This window comes from Scatophagus argus, chromosome 2, assembly GCF_020382885.2.
Source record: "Scatophagus argus isolate fScaArg1 chromosome 2, fScaArg1.pri, whole genome shotgun sequence".
Lineage (NCBI taxonomy): Eukaryota > Metazoa > Chordata > Actinopteri > Scatophagidae > Scatophagus > Scatophagus argus.
The window spans coordinates 21,649,419-21,669,650 of record NC_058494.1 but is presented as its reverse complement, the minus strand read 5'-3'; the positions used below and the strand labels follow the sequence as shown (position 1 = coordinate 21,669,650).

The following is a 20,232-nucleotide window of genomic DNA, read 5'->3' as shown; positions in this document are numbered from 1 at the left end:
GAGTTGAGAGGTTGTATTGATTTAACCGTCAAGCCAGAGCAACCTGATCTATTTGTCTTCCCTCTTTTCCCTCTCTCTACTTTTTCTCTGTCATGCTCGCTCAGTGCCATCTCTTTCGTTTTGCCCAACTAATCGGTGTTCTTTTCTGAGTATGAGTATTCTAAGAAAAAAAAAAAGCTTTTCACCTTGTTATCAATTGTGTATTGATGCAAAACTGAAATAAGCCTCAGAGGGCATCTCACAGGAGAGTCATGAATCAGACATTTGTTTTGAGTTGGTGTGATCATGTGTGTTGCTGGGTGTTGATGTATCACCTCAGAGGAACAGAGGAAAAAAAACGAGTGGGCAGATTGGATATGAAATGTAAGTGTGATGTCTTGTTACACACAAGAAGCCGACTCAGATTTGACGCAGAGTTGTTTTCGTGCAGAGCTGATGACCATCTGTGTGCAAGTGTGAATGCATGATCTCTGGATGCATTTGTCTTCTTTAATATCCAGTGCACCTACAGTGTGGAGATACTGTCCACTCAGAGCTTGATTGCCCTCTGCTGTTGGAAAAATAATGTTTGCAGATAAAACCATAATTTCCTCATGCATATGTCTCCCTCTCCTTCCTCTTGTTTAGGTGTCAGACAGTGGCAAACCTCAGCTCTTTTCCACCGCCTTCATCAGCGTACGCATAATCGAGGAAAGTGTCTACCCTCCTGCTATCCTTCCTCTGGACGTCTTTGTGACTACCGTCGGCGATGAATACCCCGGTGGTGTGCTGGGCAAGATCCACGCCACTGACCAAGACATTTACGACACTCTGGTCTACAGCCTGGCCCCTTCTTCTTCCTCCTCCTTCTCAGACGAGAGCGGTGCTGTGTTCTCAGTTTCCGCCTCTGATGGGAAAGTTATTGCCCTACGACCGCTCGACGTGGGCCACTACTCTCTCAACGTGACTGTGACTGACGGACGCTTCACCACCGCCGCTGATGTCACCGTGCACGTCAGGCAAGCTGCTCGTCAGGCTCTGGACAACTCTATTGCGGTGCGCTTTGCAAATATCGCCCCTGAGGAGTTTATTGGGGACTACTGGCGCAACTTCCAGAGGGCACTGAGAAACATCGCTGGAGTTAGGAGGAGTGAAGTGCAGTTAGTGAGCCTGCAGCCTTCAGAGCAAGGAGATCTGGATGTCCTCTTGACTCTGGAGAGATCTGGCAGCCCCTACCAATCTCAGGAGGTGAGAGCAGCCATGATTACATTTCATGTTTCCAGGTGTTCATTTGTAACCGATGGAGCCAAGGTGTTTTTGAGACCACAGATTTTATAATTATCTGTTTTTGGACCCGACTTGACATCAACTGCTTAAATACTGAGCCTATAAAGTGTCACATTTTCCAAGATCCCAGTATAATAAATAACACCACACATTTCTTATTTAACTCACATTTACTCAATACACTCCCAATTCTGCCAGGAGGGACTTAAATGAAAAGAGGCTTAAATAGTAATTAAGTTAATTTACTGACACTGTGCACAGTAAGAATGTTAAAGAAATAGGAAAGGAGTAGATTAGACTAGATTATTTTAAGGGGATGGTGATGCCATTGGCTGTACAGGAATGTCCCCTCGATGTGATGAGCTCAGTGGAAGGACCCGTGGGTGCTGTTTGTGATGTAAGCTGGAGGCGAATGTGATGAAGGAGTGTTTCATCGATCCAATACTGAAAGGACAGCTGCCAACAGCAGAGGGAGGAAGTTTTAGAGTTTGACAGCGACGCTATGATTGGTTTAAAGTGGTTGTGGCGGAAGCTGATTAACCAAAAGAGTGAACTTTTCCCAGTCAGCTGAATGAGTTGAAAGAGGAAAAGGAAGGGACAGAGATAAAGAGCGAGGAAAAGAGTAAATAATGAGTTTGCCAGAGCTCAAGGTGACATCTGTTTGACATGTTTTATTTTATCCTATGTCTAAACAGTCATAAAGGTCAAAGAAAAACACCACAATTTTTCCAAAGTTGGAACCAGCAAACAACTGACATTTTTCTTTAAAATAGATCCGTCGATCACTTTATATGATTTTGGTTCCTTTATGTTTGGACTCTACTCGTGTTTCGCATGTTGCTTCGTCGGATTCGCCGTGTGAGTCTTTTGGTGTTCGCCTTTCACTTGTCTTCAGGTGGTCTTCCGTAAGCTGAACTCCTCTGCTGCGGTTATCGAGGAGATGACGGGGGTTCGGATCGTGCGGGTGGTGCAGAAGCTGTGTGCCGGTCTGGAATGCCCGTTGCGTTTCTGCGACGAGATCATCTCCCTGGATAAGACCGCCGTGTCCACTCACAGCACGGCTCGCCTCAGCTTCGTTACCCCACGACACCTGAGAACTGCAACCTGCCAGTGTGAAAGTAAACTGATTACACCTGGCATACACACACATTTACTTAGATTTAGAGACTGTTTAGAGACTCCCATACTAAGTGGAATTGTGTTGGCATTTAGGTGGCAGATGTCCTGCGTTGAACAACATGTGTGACAGCAACCCGTGTCCTGAGGGTATGGAGTGTGTGGCAGAAGATCCTAAAGATACCATCTACAGCTGTGTGTGTCCAGAGGGCAAAAAGGGCAGATGCTCCGGTGAGACGACCCCATCTCTTAATCTGCGTTTCCAGATATCTTTGTCCTTCGCCCAGTTACTTCTACTCGGAAATCATGTCGAGACTATGCTGAGTGTTTTTTTATTTAAGACTTATTCCCAGCTCTTCCTGTCATACATGTCTGTTACTTCCTGTCAGATGGCCACTCACTGACGTTCAGCGGCAGCAGCTATGTGAAATACCATCTGATGGAGAACGAGAACAAGGAGTTGATGAAGCTGTCTCTGAGGCTCAGGACCTTCTCCAGCCACGCAACTGTGATGTACGCTAAAGGGACCGACTACAGCATCCTCGAGGTGTGTTTGTTTAAATGTAAATTTGTCCAGCCTTATTACTCAGCCATAACAGAACATTTATTCCATCAACCTCTTCAGGAACTGGAATAATAACCTCGCTTATCATAATTAAGTCTAGACTGGCTGTCCCTCTGCATTTCTTAGCTTTTCGCTGTATTTCCATATCGGAAGGGCTTAATAAAAACATAACTGACCCGCCATCCCATGAGACCACAGAACCATGCGTACCAACCAGCAATGCTGAAGGGTTCAAAAAGCCATTTTTGAAACCTGTTTCACATGAGGGACTATGGGAATGTTGTGGTGGCTTGAAAAAAAAGAGCTATTTTAGTACTGGGAGGGAAACAGAAAGCAGTTTTCCACACATTCCTTTTAGAGTCTGTCTGGTATAGCAGTCTGCACGCCAGACTGTAGACTAAAACCTGACTGTCTAAAAGGCAGTTATTGTTTATCAGACTGCTACACAAGGTTTAATATCTCCAAATTATTGCACATTTTATGTAGAGCAGAAGAGAGCAGACAAACAGGTTTCCTTGTTAAATCAGTATTATGTGAGATTATTGAGGCAAATTTGTTTGCTTTATGAAGATAAATTATTTCATGCCATGGCAATAAATTGATGCACACTGATATTCTGATGGGAGGGGGGTGATTCATGACAGTGTCAGACATTGATTTATGACAGTGACTTGATGATTTGATTACGATTTCTCCGCCCAAGTTTTAATCTTGTGGAGTGTTAATCAAAAAGGGAAACAAAGAGCAGATGTGATGAGATGAGTTATCTCCTTAGAATCCGATTTATATTCTGAGTATTTGTCATGTTCTAACTCCTTGTTTTCTCACCCGCTTTGCAGATTGTCAACGGTCGCCTGCAGTACAAGTTTGACTGTGGCAGTGGCCCGGGTCTTGTGTCAGTCCACAGCGCTCAGGTCAACGACGGGGAGTGGCACACTGTCTCGCTGGAGGTGGATGGTAATTACGCGAAGCTCGTGCTGGACCGGGTGCACGCCGCCTCAGGCACAGCACCAGGCACCCTGCGGACTCTAAACCTTGACAACAGTATTTACTTTGGCGGTCACGTACGCCAGCACGCTTCGGCTCGCCACGGACGCAGCCTGCCTGTCACCAACGGGCTCCGTGGCTGCATGGAGGCCATCAGCCTGAATGGCCAGGAGCTGCCTCTCAACACCAAAGCTCACCGGGCCCACGCTGTGCTGGAGGACATTGTCGACGTGGCTCCAGGCTGTGCACTTGCACCTGCTGAGAGTTGTTCAAGCAACCCCTGCACCAACGGAGGGAGCTGCACCTCGCTGCCTAATGGAGGTACTTAATGTCTTGCTCAGCTCATTGCACGCTCTCACATTTTCACATGGCTTACATTTGAAGTTGTTTTTTTTTTTTTTTTTTTCTTTTTATGCTACACTACGTGAGCGCCTGTACATTTTCTTAGGTCTGGAAGAGATTTAGTGTGCCGTAAATTTCTTTCTTGCTCATGTGTTGCTTGGGCAGGAAAGAAATTTACGGCACCCAAATCAAATAAAGCTTCTGATCTGCCACTCACAACCAAGTGTAGTGACTAAAGAGGTGAACCCATCTTTTATTTAAGACCTGCTATTAGGGGCAGGTATCTTCTGTTTGTAAGGCCTGTGCTCCTGTGCTGCACTAATTTGCAGTTAATGCTGGTTGTTAAATGCAACCTCAGCACTTCTGCATGTGTTTTACATTAAATACCTAACTGAGGTTCAGGAGGCATAGCACCTCACCATCCCTGGAAGGCTTCTTTGAGGATGTGTTGAGTTTCAGTAACATCAGCTCGACTTAAAACAAGAAGAAACTGTGCTAAGCATATCGCGGTTCTGTCACTGTACTGTTTGAATTAATGTAGATTATGCAGAATTTATAAAGCGAATCATTATAGCAAAAGTCACAGTAATGTTTTTTAACCCCCTGGCCTTTCTGCCTGGCTGACATTTATCTGTTTACCACACCCACCCAGCAATTGTGTCCGAACTTTGATTTCAGAATTTGCAATAGTTTCAAAATGTTCACTTGCTCAGCATCTTTGTCTTCATGAATCTTTTTCTTGTTTCTGCTGAATTTCACAGGCTACTTCTGTAAGTGTCCTGCCTCTTTCATGGGCACCCACTGTGAGATTGGCATCAGCCCTTGTGCCTCCAACCCCTGCCTGTATGGGGGCACTTGTGTGCCTCATGCAGATGAATTTTACTGCCAGTGCAGAGGACAGTACTCAGGACAAAGGTATTACACTTGTTCCTTTTGGGTCTCAAGTTATTCACAGGCATGCAGCATTGATGTTTTTGCACATGTGTGTGATGAATCCAGACAAGGGCAAAAACACATATTGCACACTGCGAAAACGTGTTATATTTTTGGGTCGCTTAACAAACATTTGTTTTGAATTTAGATGCCAGTTGGGGCCGTACTGCAGAGACAACCCCTGTAAAAACAGTGGAAAGTGCATTGACAGTCTGGATGGTCCAGTATGTGAGTGTGAAGCAGGCTTCCAGGGAGACAGGTATGTCAAGTTTGAGTTCAAATCCACAAAGTGAACTCAGAAAATTATATTATTATTAATATCTCCAACTAGACAAGTCTGATCTCTTGTATCAGCAGTATGTGACCCTCAAACATACCTTGCTAAATTTTGATGTATTTGTCCAGGTGTCTGAGCGATGTCGATGAGTGCCTAAAGAACCCCTGTGCCAACGGAGGCCAGTGCCAGAACACGTACGGTTCCTACAAGTGCAACTGCTCGCTGGGTTTCAGCGGGCAGATCTGTGAACAGCGAGCTGAGGTCCGCAATGAATTCGTCTCCACATCCTGGAACATCGGCCTGGAGGAAGTGATTGGGATTGTGGTCTTTGTGTCCAGCATCTTCATCCTGGTCCTCCTCTTCATCATCATCCGCAAGAAGGCCTGTCGCAGCAAGGCAAAGTCCGACGATGACAAACATACTGCAGGGTCAAACGTGCCTCACTCCTTCCTCCAGAGACCATACTTTGACGCCAAGCTCAACAAGAACATCTACTCCGACATCCCGCCTCAGGTACCCGTGAGGCCCATCTCCTACACTCCCAGCATTCCGAGCGACTCAAGAAACAACCTGGACAGGAACTCGTTTGAGGGCTCTACCATCCCGGAGCATCCGGAGTTCAGCACCTTCAACCCAGACTCTGTGCATGGACACCGCAAGACCGTGGCCGTATGCAGCGTAGCACCCAATCTCCCCCCTCCGCCTCCTTCCAACTCAGTCTCAGACAGCGACTCAATCCAGAAGCCGAACTGGGACTATGATTATGATGGTAAGTTTGTTCTGAGGTTGCAGCTTTACTTGTCTCTGCTTAGGCAGGGGTTGCGTGGAAGGTCAGTTCACTTCTTACTGTTATGATGTTTGCTGCATTCTTTAATGTAGGTGCACACATTTTTAGTATGGGTGTGTCAAGCTGTACCCTACTCATGGTCATGAGCTTCCACAGGAATAGGACCGGATAGATCAGTTATTACTGGATTTCAGCGCCATCGCATCATGATGATATTTAGTGAAATTCTTGGTAACACTATTTTTATGGGTCTGTAATTTCCTAATTATTTTCATGGAGGTTTCCGTGAAAGGATGTAATTTGGTAGTAATTATAGGGGAAATAGATGCAGGCTGTAATTGGTTCATTTCCTGTTAAACAGTTCCAATTATTTGCTAGTTTAACCTGTAAATGTTTGTACAGGCAGGCATACAATTTAGCATATATGGACATTAAAGTTTTGAAAAATAAGTAATGACTGAGTTAATATTGTTTTGCATTTAAATTGCTTTTAAAGTTTTGTCCACTTGAAAACAAGTACAGCTCATAAATTCAATATAATCCAGTGAATTCTTTGTCCCTTTTTTCTCTCTGATTCATACCAAATTATGTAGTTCTTTCCAGGACACTTGCCAGGAAGTTGTTGGGAAATAATGGACTCCCAAAATAAAGTGATACCAGATTAATTCCAACATAAATCTTAAGAAAACCGTGGTGGTTTTACAGATGTGGAGAGCTTGTCCTCATGCATAACAGTGGAGGACAGTTAATTGAACATAAATGTGATTTTATTATATGTGATTTAGGCAATTTAAGTGTTGGAGAAAAAAAACAACATCCCACAAACACTTGTTTGTTACAAGCTAATTTAACTCAAACTGTGCTTTCTCTTCCAGCTAAAGTGGTGGACTTGGACCCGTGCCTGACAAAGAAGCCTGTGGAGGACAGTGCCTGTCACCCCTACAACACCAGGGGCAGCATGTCTGAGGTCCAGTCCCTCAGCTCCTTCCAGTCAGAGTCCTGTGATGATAACGGTACGCTGCCATTCAGAACGTTATTTCAGTCCTTCTGAGTTATTGCACAAAAACTAACAAGACAGCGTAGTGCGAAAAATGTGTATGAGATGCCATTTTGTGCTTGTGATGAGTTATTGCTTTTTTTTTCCTTCTGTTTGATCAGCCTGCAGGATTTTTACAGCTGTTTTACCTTTGTCTTGTAGAGTCTTGTTGATTTTTATGCTAACACTGTTTCTTGGCATGCTCAGAATGGATGGCCCAAATGGTGGCTCTGGGGTCACATGTTCTTTTTCTCTTTCTTGTTGCTGCGGGGCTTCAGCTCCCATATGGATCAAATCAGTCCACAGATCCAGAACAAGGTTTTAAATAGGGGGTCCTGCCTGTAAGTCCTCAATCACTGCCGGTACAGACGGAAGCAATCACAACTACTTGTACTGTGTAATTCTCCCGGGATTATATATATTTAAACAACAAAAACATCCTGACCCTGTTGTCTGTTCTGCCTCCTCTCAGTTTACCTGCCTTCAAAAAGGAGTTTGATGACTTAAGTTGTGTTTGAAAATCACTCACGACTTCATTGACTTTGCCGGATGTCTGCATTTTCGTTTTACAAGCATGCTTTTTCTTTTTTTTTTTGTTTGTCTGTTGTTGTTTTGTTTTGTTTTGTTTTTCCTTTCCTAAACTGTAGCTACAAACCGATGTTTCAAGCAAACATCAAGGATCATATCACAAGGGTATAGACGCTTATGTTACGTTCTGCCATTTCGTCTTCATATCACACTTGTTACGTGGTGTCGTGACTGGGACATCGTGATGGGGTTTTGTGCTGCTCATAAGTCATCAAAACCTTCATTTCTTACCTCGAAAATTAGATCAGTCCTGTATGAGTATGAATCCTAAATTGAAGGGGTAATTGAATATTTCCTAAACAGGTCATATTCTGTTTCCTCATCTTCTCAGTTTGTTGCCTAAACACGCACAGGCTTTTCTCTGTGTTGGGGTTGGAAATGTGTTTATATCTCTGGGGAATTTCACTGATTCTTCCATCTGTACTGTCAACGGCTCCCCGTAGAATCTCAGTATGTTGCTGTCATGTGTTATCTTGCACAAATAAAAACCCAACCCCCCAACCCTCCCCAATCCACCCACACTGTGTCACCTCCCACCATTGTCTTGTGCCAGCCATGACCTCCCACCACCACCATCATCTCACACACACACACACACACACGGAAATGAAGAGTGTGCCTCGCAACGACAGCAACATTTGTGGGAAGTGTCACTTGTGTTGGCATCGGCCCCACCATCATGAACTCCATATGTGCTATTTGTTTTCCTTTTCTTTTCTTTTTTTGGTGACAAATTATAAAAGCATTCTTACTAATGCTAGCTCTCTCCCACCCACTCTGCTTTCCCCTGCCTCTCACAAGCCTCCATAGTGACAGTAATCCACCTTGTCAACTCTGTTGTTGACACGGTGGAAGGAGAAGGTACTCTTTTATTGCCTCCATCTGCCAGTAGTTTTGTCCTTGTTGTTGGGATGTGAAGTGTAGGTTGTAGAGTTGCCATTATCTTACACTGACAAACCTCATACAACCTTGACGTGTTCCTCTTTTAGATCCAGTGGCTAATTAAAAAAGATATGCAAATACCAAATTAAACAAGCACAGATGTGTTACCGTCAAGTCACGATGTTAATTTTTTCCCATTTTTGATTACACACCTCAAGAAGTCTGTTTAAGAAAATGGCAAACCTGTTGTCCATTAATTAGTCCTGTCCTGTCACACTCTTTATCATTATTTCAGTGCCTCCATTGCCCTCATTTCATTCGTGTTCTTGGCCGATTGTTCTTTCCTCTCAGGTTTTAACGTGACTTGTTCTTTCTCTCTTTCTCTTCTTCCTCGCATCATGTAAAGAGTCTTTTTTGGCTCATGATCTCAAGAACCCAAGAGGTGACTTTTTACATCTTTGTTTTGCCTTGTTTTCACTGGTGTTGCCCCGAACCCACCTGCTAACTCTTTAAGTACTAACCTCAGAGATTAATGAGGAGGGGGATGACCTCTCCAGAGCCAAACTGGTGTGACACTGAGTGCTTTCTGCATCAGTGGCCCCATGAGGTGTTACATCAGACTCTGTAAGATTATTTATAATCCCCAAAACATTCGCGTGCATGGCTTTGATGCTGTGACAACATTTAAGAAAATGCTAAGTGTTATACGATCAAATTTTGCCCAGCAACTAACTGGAAATTTGATTGACTGGATGGATGTTTGTGTTTGTGTGTCTGTGTTACTGCTGTTCAGAGTTTGTCCCAGGATTTACGGCAGCTTTTTCCAAAACATTTAAAACACTGAGATTTACTGTAGAGGTTTAGTTAAGCTGAAATTTGTAAAATAGGGATGGAAGGAAGGACGAGTCTGCCTCCAAGTCAGCGTAAAACACAAGCTTCTTTATCTTCAGGTAATGTGACGTACAACAGGTTATGTGAGCGAGGTGTAGTTACAAGAGGGATTTAAAGCAGATTCTTTAGATTTGAATGGCGGGGGGGACTAATGTGGTCATGCAGTATGACGCTGTAGAGACAGACAGAGGTGTAGAGGACTGCAGGGTGCAGCGGGACAGCAATCATGATTTTGTCTGTCGGGGTTAGTGGGACCAAAATCACATTTGATTGGATAAATGTATCTATGCACTGAGATGATTAATCAATATATGTATCTATATATATTTATTTATTTTCACACATTTTGGCATGTATCAAGAGATAACAGAGTAAATATGACGGGGAGACAGAAATAGATCTTGAATAGCACATTTCTTTTATTTCACTTTGTCTTTAAGTGTGTGAATGTGTCTGCAGTGTTGCTGTCACCGCGTGGTGTGAAGTTAAGTGTTTATAACAGTAACTCACTGTGCTGGTGTGGCGTATTGTGTTACTGTTGCATGGTTTGGTTTTTAATATTAACACCATGACATTTGGTGAATGTTAATTGAGCTTTGGTGCAGAACATTAACGGTTGTTAATCGGGCTTTTCCTTATCAAACAGGATATCACTGGGACACATCTGATTGGATGCCAAGTGTTCAACTTCCTGGAATCCAGGAGTTTCCACAGTATGAGGTTGTGGAGTCGCCCGCCCCTCTGTACAGTGACCCTAGTGCCATCGACACCGACTACTATCCCGGCGGTTTCGACATTGAGAGCGACTTCCCCCCGCCGCCGGAAGACTTCCCAGCAAACGACGACCTGCCGCCGCCACCTTTGCCAGAGTACAGCGACCGCTGCGACACGCTGCGGCCCCTGGGCAAAGATTTGGACCCAGCTGCGACCAGTCCAGGAGGTTCGCCCGGGGTCCGCCAGCGTCCAGCCCTGCCCCAGCTCTACAGCCTTAACCAGTACCTGCCACAGCACTCGTACGCAAGTGACACGGGCGACACCGAGGGCCAAGGAGCTACTTCCACCTCAGCCACCACCACCCCAGCTTCCACCTTGGGCACCGGTGGCTACAGAGGGGGCTACCCTTTGGGCTGTAGTCGGGACTTTGACTCCTCAGCTCTGGACAACATGTCCATGTCTCTGTACACGTCCACAGCCTCGTGCTCGGACATGTCGGCGTGCTGCGAGGAGTCAGAGGTGATGATAAGCGACTACGAGAGCGGCGACGAGGGCCACTTTGAGCGTCTGGTCATCCCGGGGCTGGACTCCCAACAGCACACTGAAGTCTGACACTGGATCCAAACAAAAGTGCCTGAACCCACAGCTATACCTTATGTTAGCCCTTCACACACCACCCACACTAAACGTGCACAGTTACGTGTATGCAGAAAACACACACAGTGTTGCCAGACTGGGAGGTTTCCTGACCCGCTGGTCGGTTTTGGGTCGCAGGGTAAAAGGGGCTTTGGTGGGTGGATGATGATTTAGGCCAGTTTACCATGAGTTTGGATAGTTTTTAAACACATTAAAATGAAAGAAGATCCAGAAACTGACTTCATTAGTCCAGCAAACGCGTTCAGTCACCCGGCACATCTTTGATATGACATAATTTTTTTTCATCAACATCTGTGCTTGCAGCATTACAACATCATTATCTGTTTGGCTCGAAAACCATCATTCTTGTTACTTGAGCTGTCCAGTTACATTTCTTAATTTATTTTTATGGCAGAGGGAAGAAATGGACAACAGTTTTACAGTTGCATTGTACAATGTAGCCTCCTCTCTGCGTTCTTGCGCAGTTGTGAACACTTGAATTGTTTTATTATTATTATTATTATGTCATATTGAAAAGTTGTGATGAACCGCAATCTTTTTGCTGTTGTTTCTGGATTCATTTGCATTGCTTAAAATAGATCATATTTGGATGAATTGTTGGCAGTTACTGGGTTGGAAAACATCAGACCAATCTGGCAACACACACACACACACACACACACACATATTGACATTAACACGGTGAATTGAGGAGAAACACCGGGGTCATTGAGACTGGTTGTGAAGGCTGAGAAAATCTCCTGAAGCTATAGGTGAGACTCTGTAGCGTCCTAACATCTACTCAGTCCAACTCTTTGCCTGTTTGAGTTGGCCGTGCCATTGCTTTCAGTGACTGTCATCGCACACAGGAAGTGGATTGTCTGAAGGATCAACATTTCAGTGTACATCAGTAAAAGAATCATGGGGAAAAAAAAAAAAGAATATTCCACCACAGTATCTTTGTTTCTATAAATAAAACTAAGCAAAATGTTTTCTACCAGTCCTCATTTTCATTGTAAATTTAAATGTACAGTTTTGATTTTAAAGTTTACTAGGTTTTGTAGATATTCTATGCTTTTTATTTTCAACAACAAAAAAAAAAAAAATAAGAGTTAAATGGTGTGACATTATCAGCCTTACTGTGCTTACATTCACAAAAAAAGAAACATGAAAAAAGAGAGAAGAAAAGAGCGTGGCTTTTCCGAACACATTGTACTCGTAAAGTTTATTGTCTCCTGCGCATTTCAAAAAGGGTCTTCAGTGAACGACTGCATATTCTTGTGTTGTTGTTTTTTTTTTTTTTTATTTGTTTGTTTGTAAATTTTGACTTTGGAACCTCTTTATTTTTCCACCAAGAAAATGGGACCCAATATATTTATAGTGCAGAGTTATCCATGGACACGTGACTTTTTCAGGTGTCTATGTGTGTGTGAGCAATGCTATGGTCTTGTTAAGGTTTTTATTGAATACTGCCACAAGCTCACGCTTTCCTACTGGCAATAAATTATTCCTAAAAAATATCTTTGCTGTCCGTGTGCCATTATTTCCTAATTAAATTTCGAGATAGAACCAAGTTGTTGAAGTCCGTAGTGATCCTGTTATTGTAGCTTGTAAACACTGAAATACGAGTACACACTTGACAAACAGGTCACATGTTGTAGTAAAAGTGTAGACTCGGGATTTATGTTTCCATGCAAGTAATCATTTTTAGGAAGTTTTAGAACTTTTTAGAGGTAACTAAGATATATGGTGATATTTTAAAACCTTATTTGCAGCAATACTACTTCAGTAAGAGCAATGCAACTTTTTAACTTCTGGAAGAGTCAGAAAGTTAAAGGAACAGTTCGCCCAAAAATGAGCTCAGTCTTCTCGCCCACAGGGAGTTGAGCAAAGTTTCTTCAAGGATTCAAGGAGCTTTATTGTCATTTCACACACGTAGAACATGAGTGGAACGAAATTAGTTTCCCCGGTCCCAGTATAAGCCCAATTGCCTAACAAAATAAATATAAATATAAACAATGCTATATAATATAAAAACAGTGGAATATAAGAGAAAAACAGTAGATGATATAAACATCAGTGTAAACAGTATAAACAGTAGTGCAAATGGCTGACAGGGTAGTGCAAAATGACCGTAGTGCAATGGAACATGAGTTTTGTTCACCACAAAACATTTCTGGAGCTTAACAAAGGGGAAGAAGATGGGGACTTTAAAATAAAAAGAATGGCTCCATGCAGCTCGTCCGGCGTAACGTAAGTCTCGTTTTCAGTTTTTCTTTTGTTTGTTTGCTTGCTTGTTTTTATGTTTAAAGCCACCCAGTTTCTTCTGCATTCGCTGCACTGCTGTGAAACTTCATCCAGCTTTCCATCGGCACGACGGGTGAGTAGATAATGCCTGAAAAACTCAAACTCAAAGCATGCAGCCAAACAAACTGTTCCAGTTCTGGGGATTTGAACCTTGTCATAGTCACCAAATGATACAGAATGATACAGTGGATCAAATTATAGAGAAGACGTGAAGAAAATTTTGATTTTGATGGACTTCTGCAGCATAAAATTTCACAGACTTGGTGCAAACATCATCACACGTCACTAAAGAGAAACTGTCGAAAGAGATTTTGTCAGAGCTTCGGTACATCAGGGGAAACAAAAGGAGGAACAGCATGTAACTGAGTTGAAATCACCAACTCGCAGTCCCATCTTCATTCAGGCCGGGCTGACATCTTGGTGTCGCCTCCCTCCTCTGACTCCCCGTGGCTGCTTGAATCAATAAACCCTCGGCCATCTCACACGAGGCCGATAAACTAACGTGACCCTGATACCTCGAGGCACGGCTCACCGCTGCAGTCGGCCTGCGCTCTGTGCGCCTTGGCTCCGTGCACCGGCCTGACCAAGGTCACGGCTCGTCGCGGGTCCGACTGTTATTCCCGCTTGGCTCCGCAGTGGAAGGTGACCTTTTGACCTTCAGTGGGGACAGCCGGAGTCAGTCCACGTTGGCTGTTACGGGCTGACTGCTGTCGAGACATCTCTCTCTCTCTCTCTCCTCAGCCTCTCATGAATCATCTCATGCCACCAGCCTGCTGTAACCACAGAGCTGCAGAGTTTGTCTGCTGTGCACACTGAGTGAAACCTCAGTATCACTTTAAGGGCTCTCTAAGTAACTACTGGCTAAAATACATACATACTTTGTCTTTCCTGAAACAAATCGGTACAATAATCAATCCATCCACTAATCAAAACTGCGAATAGTCTTTTTCTGTTCTCTACTGTGTACAGCTGCAGGTACTTGTTTCCTGTGTATTTATTCTTTTTGAATGCACATCCTTCCCTTATCCCTGCATGCTTTGCACCCTCTATATCCTGTTTGCTGCTGTAACACTGTAATTTCCCAGTTATGGGACTAATAAAGGATGATCTTATCTTATCTTAAATGTGCTGTTTGCTGAACCAAGGACTGAGAACATTTTCAGTTTAAGCTATAGTACAGTCACAAAGTGTTTCCTGCTGTTCAGATTGTAATTTCAGATTGTACACAGACAGCGGTGCCCTAGTAGTGTTCACTTTATGAAAATGTCACATGTGACATCATGATGCAGCATTTAGGCACATGAACCACAGTTTTAAAGACATTTTCACAAATGACTGACTTTTGTCACGTATGAATGAAAAATTCCAGCATCCGAAATTTACATTTCACGTAAGAGAAAAATCACACTTATAAGTAAATAAGTGAATGACACATTTTCACATGTGAACATTGGATTTCGCATGCATGTGAATAACATTTATAACAGCAGACCTGTGGACTTACAAAGTGAATAACTACCCTTTGCTGGTGACTTGTGATCTGCATTTATAAATCTGCATTATCATTAATTCAAGCCTGCACGTGATAATTTAAAGGGATAGTTAGACATTTTTGCAAACACTGAGTCACATCCTTGTGACTCATTTCTCACCATTTTATTCTTCGATGTACTTTTGTTCATTTTGACCAAAAACAAATTTTGTAACCTTTTGTTAAGTCTTGTAATTTTCTCTTTTCCTCCCCCTCACTTTTGGAAGTACATCTGAACTCATCCTGGTTGAACATGAATAAGTCGTGAGCCGAGCATCACCTCACCTGGGCCTGAAGATAAAGGAGTACGTGTTCAGTAAACGTGCGTTCAGACAGCTGGTGTTGTGATGCTGCGCTGCTTGTCTGAGCATCGGAGTGCAGATGACATTCTCTGATTGTTAAACAATTAGCTCTGGGGTGTGTCTATACATTTCTCCTCCACTTATGCACATTTTCCATCCTAAGAAGATGCTGTTGCCAAGACCAATTAGTGTCAACTGCCAATTACTTCTCAACTGAGGTGCAAAATAAAAAAATAATAATAAAAAACATCTGAGAAGCAGCGCTCAGATTTCACAGGTGGAATGAAGCAGCCCCACAGTCTGTGAGGTATAATGAGGAGAAACGCTTATTCTAAACTCTAGCAAAGGTTGGTAATCGAACCACTTTGCAACCACTCATGTGCTGCTTAATCTCATGCTTGATGGATCCAATTAACTTCCTGGAAATGGCACCAGGTGTTTATCCATTATATAAATTAAGATTCTTATGCCTATTAATGCATTATTCATACAATGGAATCGCAAACGTTGTTCTGTAGGAAAAGCAGGAGTTCTGCTTCAAGGGTCGCGGTTAATCCACTCGGGAGGCTGTGAGCCTGTAATGCTGTCCGGCAACCACAAGATGGCTGCATGTGACAGCTGAAGGAGGACAGGACGACTCAGAGGCAGTGGAGGAACCCAGAGAGACACACGTGCAGTCTCATCAGATCATTTCGCTGAGGGGATCCTTCTGGCTGAACAGAGGAACACAAATCAGCTGATTCATGGATCAGTTAGTAGGAAAACGTGGCAGAAAACTGCATTATTTCCCTCCGTCTCTCTCTTCTGCCCCTCTGAAAGGAAACAGTTAAAAGAGGAAACAAATCCATGAAGTTTGTGTGCCTGCCATTCATGGACTTCATTAAAATTGTTCTCACAGAAAGTTAAAGCAGTCAGTGTCATCCAGAGCGTCTGACAGCAGTTTTTTCAGTTTTTCATAATTCAAACTGTGACTTTGTGTTTGCACATAATGTGTGCACAAGACTCAAAAATCAACCATTTCAGATATCAGCTCAATTCAAACAGAGGTGTCTGAGAGAGGGTGATTAATGACACACTGTCTTGTGTAAATACTGCTGAAATACTGCTGCTCCCTCCTGCCCTGCAGTAACCCCGTCCTGACACTCACATCACCTGACCACCTGCCAATTTACTCACCTGCTCCCATTTGTCCTTATTAGTGTGCTGGTCCATCTCCACTCTCAGATTTGGCTTGACTTGACTGTCCAGTATGCATCCACACAGCTTCCCAGCAGGCCTGGCTGATCCTGTGATTCTGCCTGCCCGACTTAGTGCCTGATCGCGGTCTGAGGACTCTGCCTGAGCCCTTGTTAGACTGGTCTGTCTCTGGTTTTGACCCTGGCCTTCCTAAGCTTAGACTTTTGTCTCAAACCGCCTCCAAGCTTTTCCAAACAACATACAAATGAATCTTAAATTAAGGCTGATCAACTTTCCAATTTGTCCCAATGCTGTTAGTGACAAAGTTTTGATAGAAAAACCTGTTTCATAAATTGGACATGTGAAGTTTGAACGAGGCGGAGGAGATTTAGCCACTAAAAGTCAGGATACATCAGCTCGTTCTCCTTCTACTGTGATCATTCATTATTTATTCGCACTATTCCCGTTCGCTAGTGAGTCACTGGAGTTTTCCACTTTTTGAAACAACTGAGAAACCTGCTCATTGGTTTCAAAAGGAAAATGTAGAAGTAAAGGGCAAATAAATAAATAAATAAATAAATAAATAATCCAGACATTTAAAAATAAACCAGTCTCAATTTAAAAACACCTGGAAATGTGCTGAAAATAAAACTGAACTCTCCAGGGGGTGAGAGAGTCCACAGATTAAACAAACAAAAACACAAAACTAATTGTCTGTCTTTGTTCAGTCTGGAGCACATCACTTCCTGTATTGGTATGTTTTTATGCGTCGCCATGTGCCGTGAGAAAACGTGTGTGTGTGTGTGTGTGTGTGTGTGTGTGTGTGAGAGAGAGTGACACGCACGCGGAGACCACTGACCCCAATAATCCTCTTTCTACCAGCGTATACATCTCTTTCCTGGGTGGAGCTCCGCTGTTGTCATGGCAACAGGCCAAGTGGAGAGAGAGTGGCGGTGGTGGTGGTGGTGGGGTGGACGTGGACGAGGATGAGGATGAGGATGAGGATGGGTAGGAGCAGAGCAGATAAAAGCAAACACTCTTGTTTCTCTGTGGGATGTAGTGATGAGCAGTGAAGCAGCAGAGACATGCCGAGGCTGTGTCGAGACCGCTCTCATTACATTACTTCTGTCTCCGCTCCCTCATTTTGCTGACAGCTCTCTCAAATGAGAGAAGCGAGCAGGAATGTGTGTGTGTGTGTGTGTGTGTGTGTGTGTGTGGTGGCGGCGGGGGTCCTCTCGGCACCCTCCTGTTCTCATCACGTGTGAATCTGCCCTTTCCCTCCCCCACACACACAGCACTTCTCTCCCACTCTTTCACCCTTCGCCTTTACAACGCCCCCCACCACCACACACACACACACACACACACACACACACACACACAAAACTCTTGAACCCGTTTCTCCGATTGGCGTGATGAAACCACACACAACGCCTCTGTCCTTTCACTTTTCTCACTTCCACACGGCCAATGAAGTGAACAAGCCTCTCCGGGGGTGTTTATGAAGAAGACAGCACACGTCCGCTCATCTGTCAGTCCAACTCACTTTAGACGCTTCATTGGCATAAACTACAAAAACTACTCGCTGGCCTGGTCTCATGTTCTTCTTCTAAAGACAGAAGAAGAGAATAGCAATGTGGCACAAAGCAGGTGTTCTTAGGTGCATCTCCTGACTTTCAAGATGGCGGTGCACAGTAGAGCAGCGGCTTCTCGAGCTCCCGGGACTAAGCCCTATTCTAGCTACTCAGAGGCTACAAGTGCAATACGGACTACTTTCCTGGACTACCTCACACTAGCACACACCTGAACATGCATATTTATGCTGCACATGCTAAACTGGCTTTCTCTTGTAGCAGCTTTCCTAAAAGCACGAGAGTCACAACAAAACACAGCATCCCCTGCAGTTATGTCTCTCTCGCTCTCAGGTTCCTGTTCATTACTCGTCCTGGGTCGAGTTACGTGTTCTGTGCTTGCTCCTCGACGGCTAAAATTACCGATTTATGAACAGGCTTCAATTCAAATTCAAATCCATTAGATAAAAGCCTCATTGCTCGCGTTGCTTATAAAGGCACAGCAGGGGAAAACAGTGAATCGTGGGCGCCAAACGAGGGACAGGATACGAGGTGGACCCAGGACATATCAGCTAATCATTTACAGGAGGAAACAGTTTCGACTACACAATTACAGTCAAATTGTTTCTGTGATAAACTGGTAGGACATATAGACTATATAGACAAAAGTACTGGGACATTTGGCCATTATGCCAGCAGGGACTTTAAAGACATTGCGTTCTAAACACACAGAGAGCTTTGCAGCTATAACAGCTTCCTCTCTTCTGTGAAGGCTTTCCACAAGATTTTGAAGTGTTTCTGTGGGAAGTTTTGTCCATTCATGCAGCAGAGCATTTGTGAGGTCAGACACTGATGTTGGACCAAAAGGCCTGACTTGCAATCTCTGTTCCAGTTCATGTCAAACATGTTGGATGGGGTTGAGGTCATGGTCATCCAACCATGTCTTTATGGAGCTTTGCTTTGTGCACTGGGGCACAGTCATGCTGAAATAGAAAAGGGCCTTCAACAAACTGTTGCCACAAAGTTGGAAGCATAGCATTGTCCAAAATGTCTTGGTATGCTGAAGCATTAAGGTTTCCCTTCACTGGAAGTAAGGGGCCGAGCCCAAACCCTGAAACACAGTCCCATAAAGAGGTCTGTCTGGATACTTTTGTCTCTATAGGGTATATTTTGGCGAAATATACTTTTGACTCAAACATTGGGTTTCCAAAAAGAAAGAAAGCTACATTTTATTAAGCCTTCTGCTCCTAACTCCTCTACACTCGTGTCCTCCAGCAGATGTGAAATTTTGATACTAACTGACACTCTAATTTGATTGATGAAACATGTCCGTGTGCGGGCACTAAGAGGAGTTCATAAATGTTTCCAACAGAGAGCCCAGGAATTAACCAACTGACAGCCCACTCTGCTTTTATATTTTAATAGTAGTATGTGATATATCCTGCTTTGAAAATAAAACTCTGGCACCTGACGCTAAAGCTCCAGGTGAAGGAAAACGGGCTCCTGAGCAATAGCTCACATGTGGAATTTCTACAAGATGACTGAGCACCGGCAAGAAATAATAACACACTGATTTTTATTACAAAATATTTATTTAGGCCAACTCCACTGCAGAAAAAGTGTTACCGTTAATCAAAAGATTGCTTAACTTGAGGAGGCAGCACGGTGGTGCAGCAGTTAGCCACCGCCGTCTCACAGCAGGAGGTCCTCTGTGTAGAGTCTGCATGTTCTCCCTGTGCCTCCTGGTGCTCCAGCCTCTCCCCACAGTCCAAAAGACATGCAAGTCACATTATTTGGCAACTCTAAAACTGCCTGTAGATGTGGGCGTGAATGGCTGACTTCCACTCAGTGTCAGCCGTGTGACTGACTGGCGACCTGTCCAGGCTTTAGCGCCGCCTCTCACCCAGTGTCAGCTGGGATCGGCTCCGGTTTGATAGCAGAAGGAATGTAAATCTTTAAGCATGTATCTAATTATTAATACATTAGGAGGCAATAAACACATTCTCCAATATGCAGGTGGAGGTGAGGATACAGATGTTAACGATAAGGTTAAGTGCAGCTAAACAGAGACTTAAATATTTGTTTTTAATCTAGTCTCAGCATGTACTGCTTACAATTCATTGGTTCTGGTCAAATTCAAGTTTGGGAATTCTCCCTGTCGGTGACTCAGCTGGTGCTGAAATAACATGAATGGAAAGTAGTGCCCAGTGGGAGTCAATGCTAAACCTGCAGGCCCTGAAATATCAGTAAACTGTTGCCATGAGAAAAACAAACCCAGACATCTGAGGCTTGGATACCATTTTGACAAATATTTCAACAGGGCTC

General features: G+C 43.8%; 1 protein-coding gene across 5 annotated transcripts in view; it reads left to right on the top strand.

Moving 5' to 3' along the window:
• Positions 1 to 12,540, top strand: part of fat1a (FAT atypical cadherin 1a) — a 73,105-nt gene extending 60,565 nt beyond the window's left edge. For 2 of the 5 annotated variants that reach the window (XM_046418461.1, XM_046418446.1), the window contains 11 exons: positions 628 to 1,227; positions 2,162 to 2,384; positions 2,479 to 2,613; positions 2,772 to 2,929; positions 3,787 to 4,255; positions 5,038 to 5,191; positions 5,358 to 5,468; positions 5,615 to 6,255; positions 7,149 to 7,286; positions 9,186 to 9,221; positions 10,317 to 12,540. In XM_046418461.1, coding sequence (XP_046274417.1) covers positions 628 to 1,227; positions 2,162 to 2,384; positions 2,479 to 2,613; positions 2,772 to 2,929; positions 3,787 to 4,255; positions 5,038 to 5,191; positions 5,358 to 5,468; positions 5,615 to 6,255; positions 7,149 to 7,286; positions 9,186 to 9,221; positions 10,317 to 10,996 — 3,345 coding nt within the window. In that variant the 3' untranslated portion in view covers positions 10,997 to 12,540. Of the gene's footprint in view, positions 1 to 627; positions 1,228 to 2,161; positions 2,385 to 2,478; positions 2,614 to 2,771; positions 2,930 to 3,786; positions 4,256 to 5,037; positions 5,192 to 5,357; positions 5,469 to 5,614; positions 6,256 to 7,148; positions 7,287 to 8,698; positions 8,759 to 9,185; positions 9,222 to 10,316 lie in introns of all 5 variants that reach the window. The other 3 variants (XM_046418470.1, XM_046418454.1, XM_046418480.1) reach the window with 2 other exon arrangements.
• Positions 12,541 to 20,232: the final 7,692 nt, after the last annotated feature.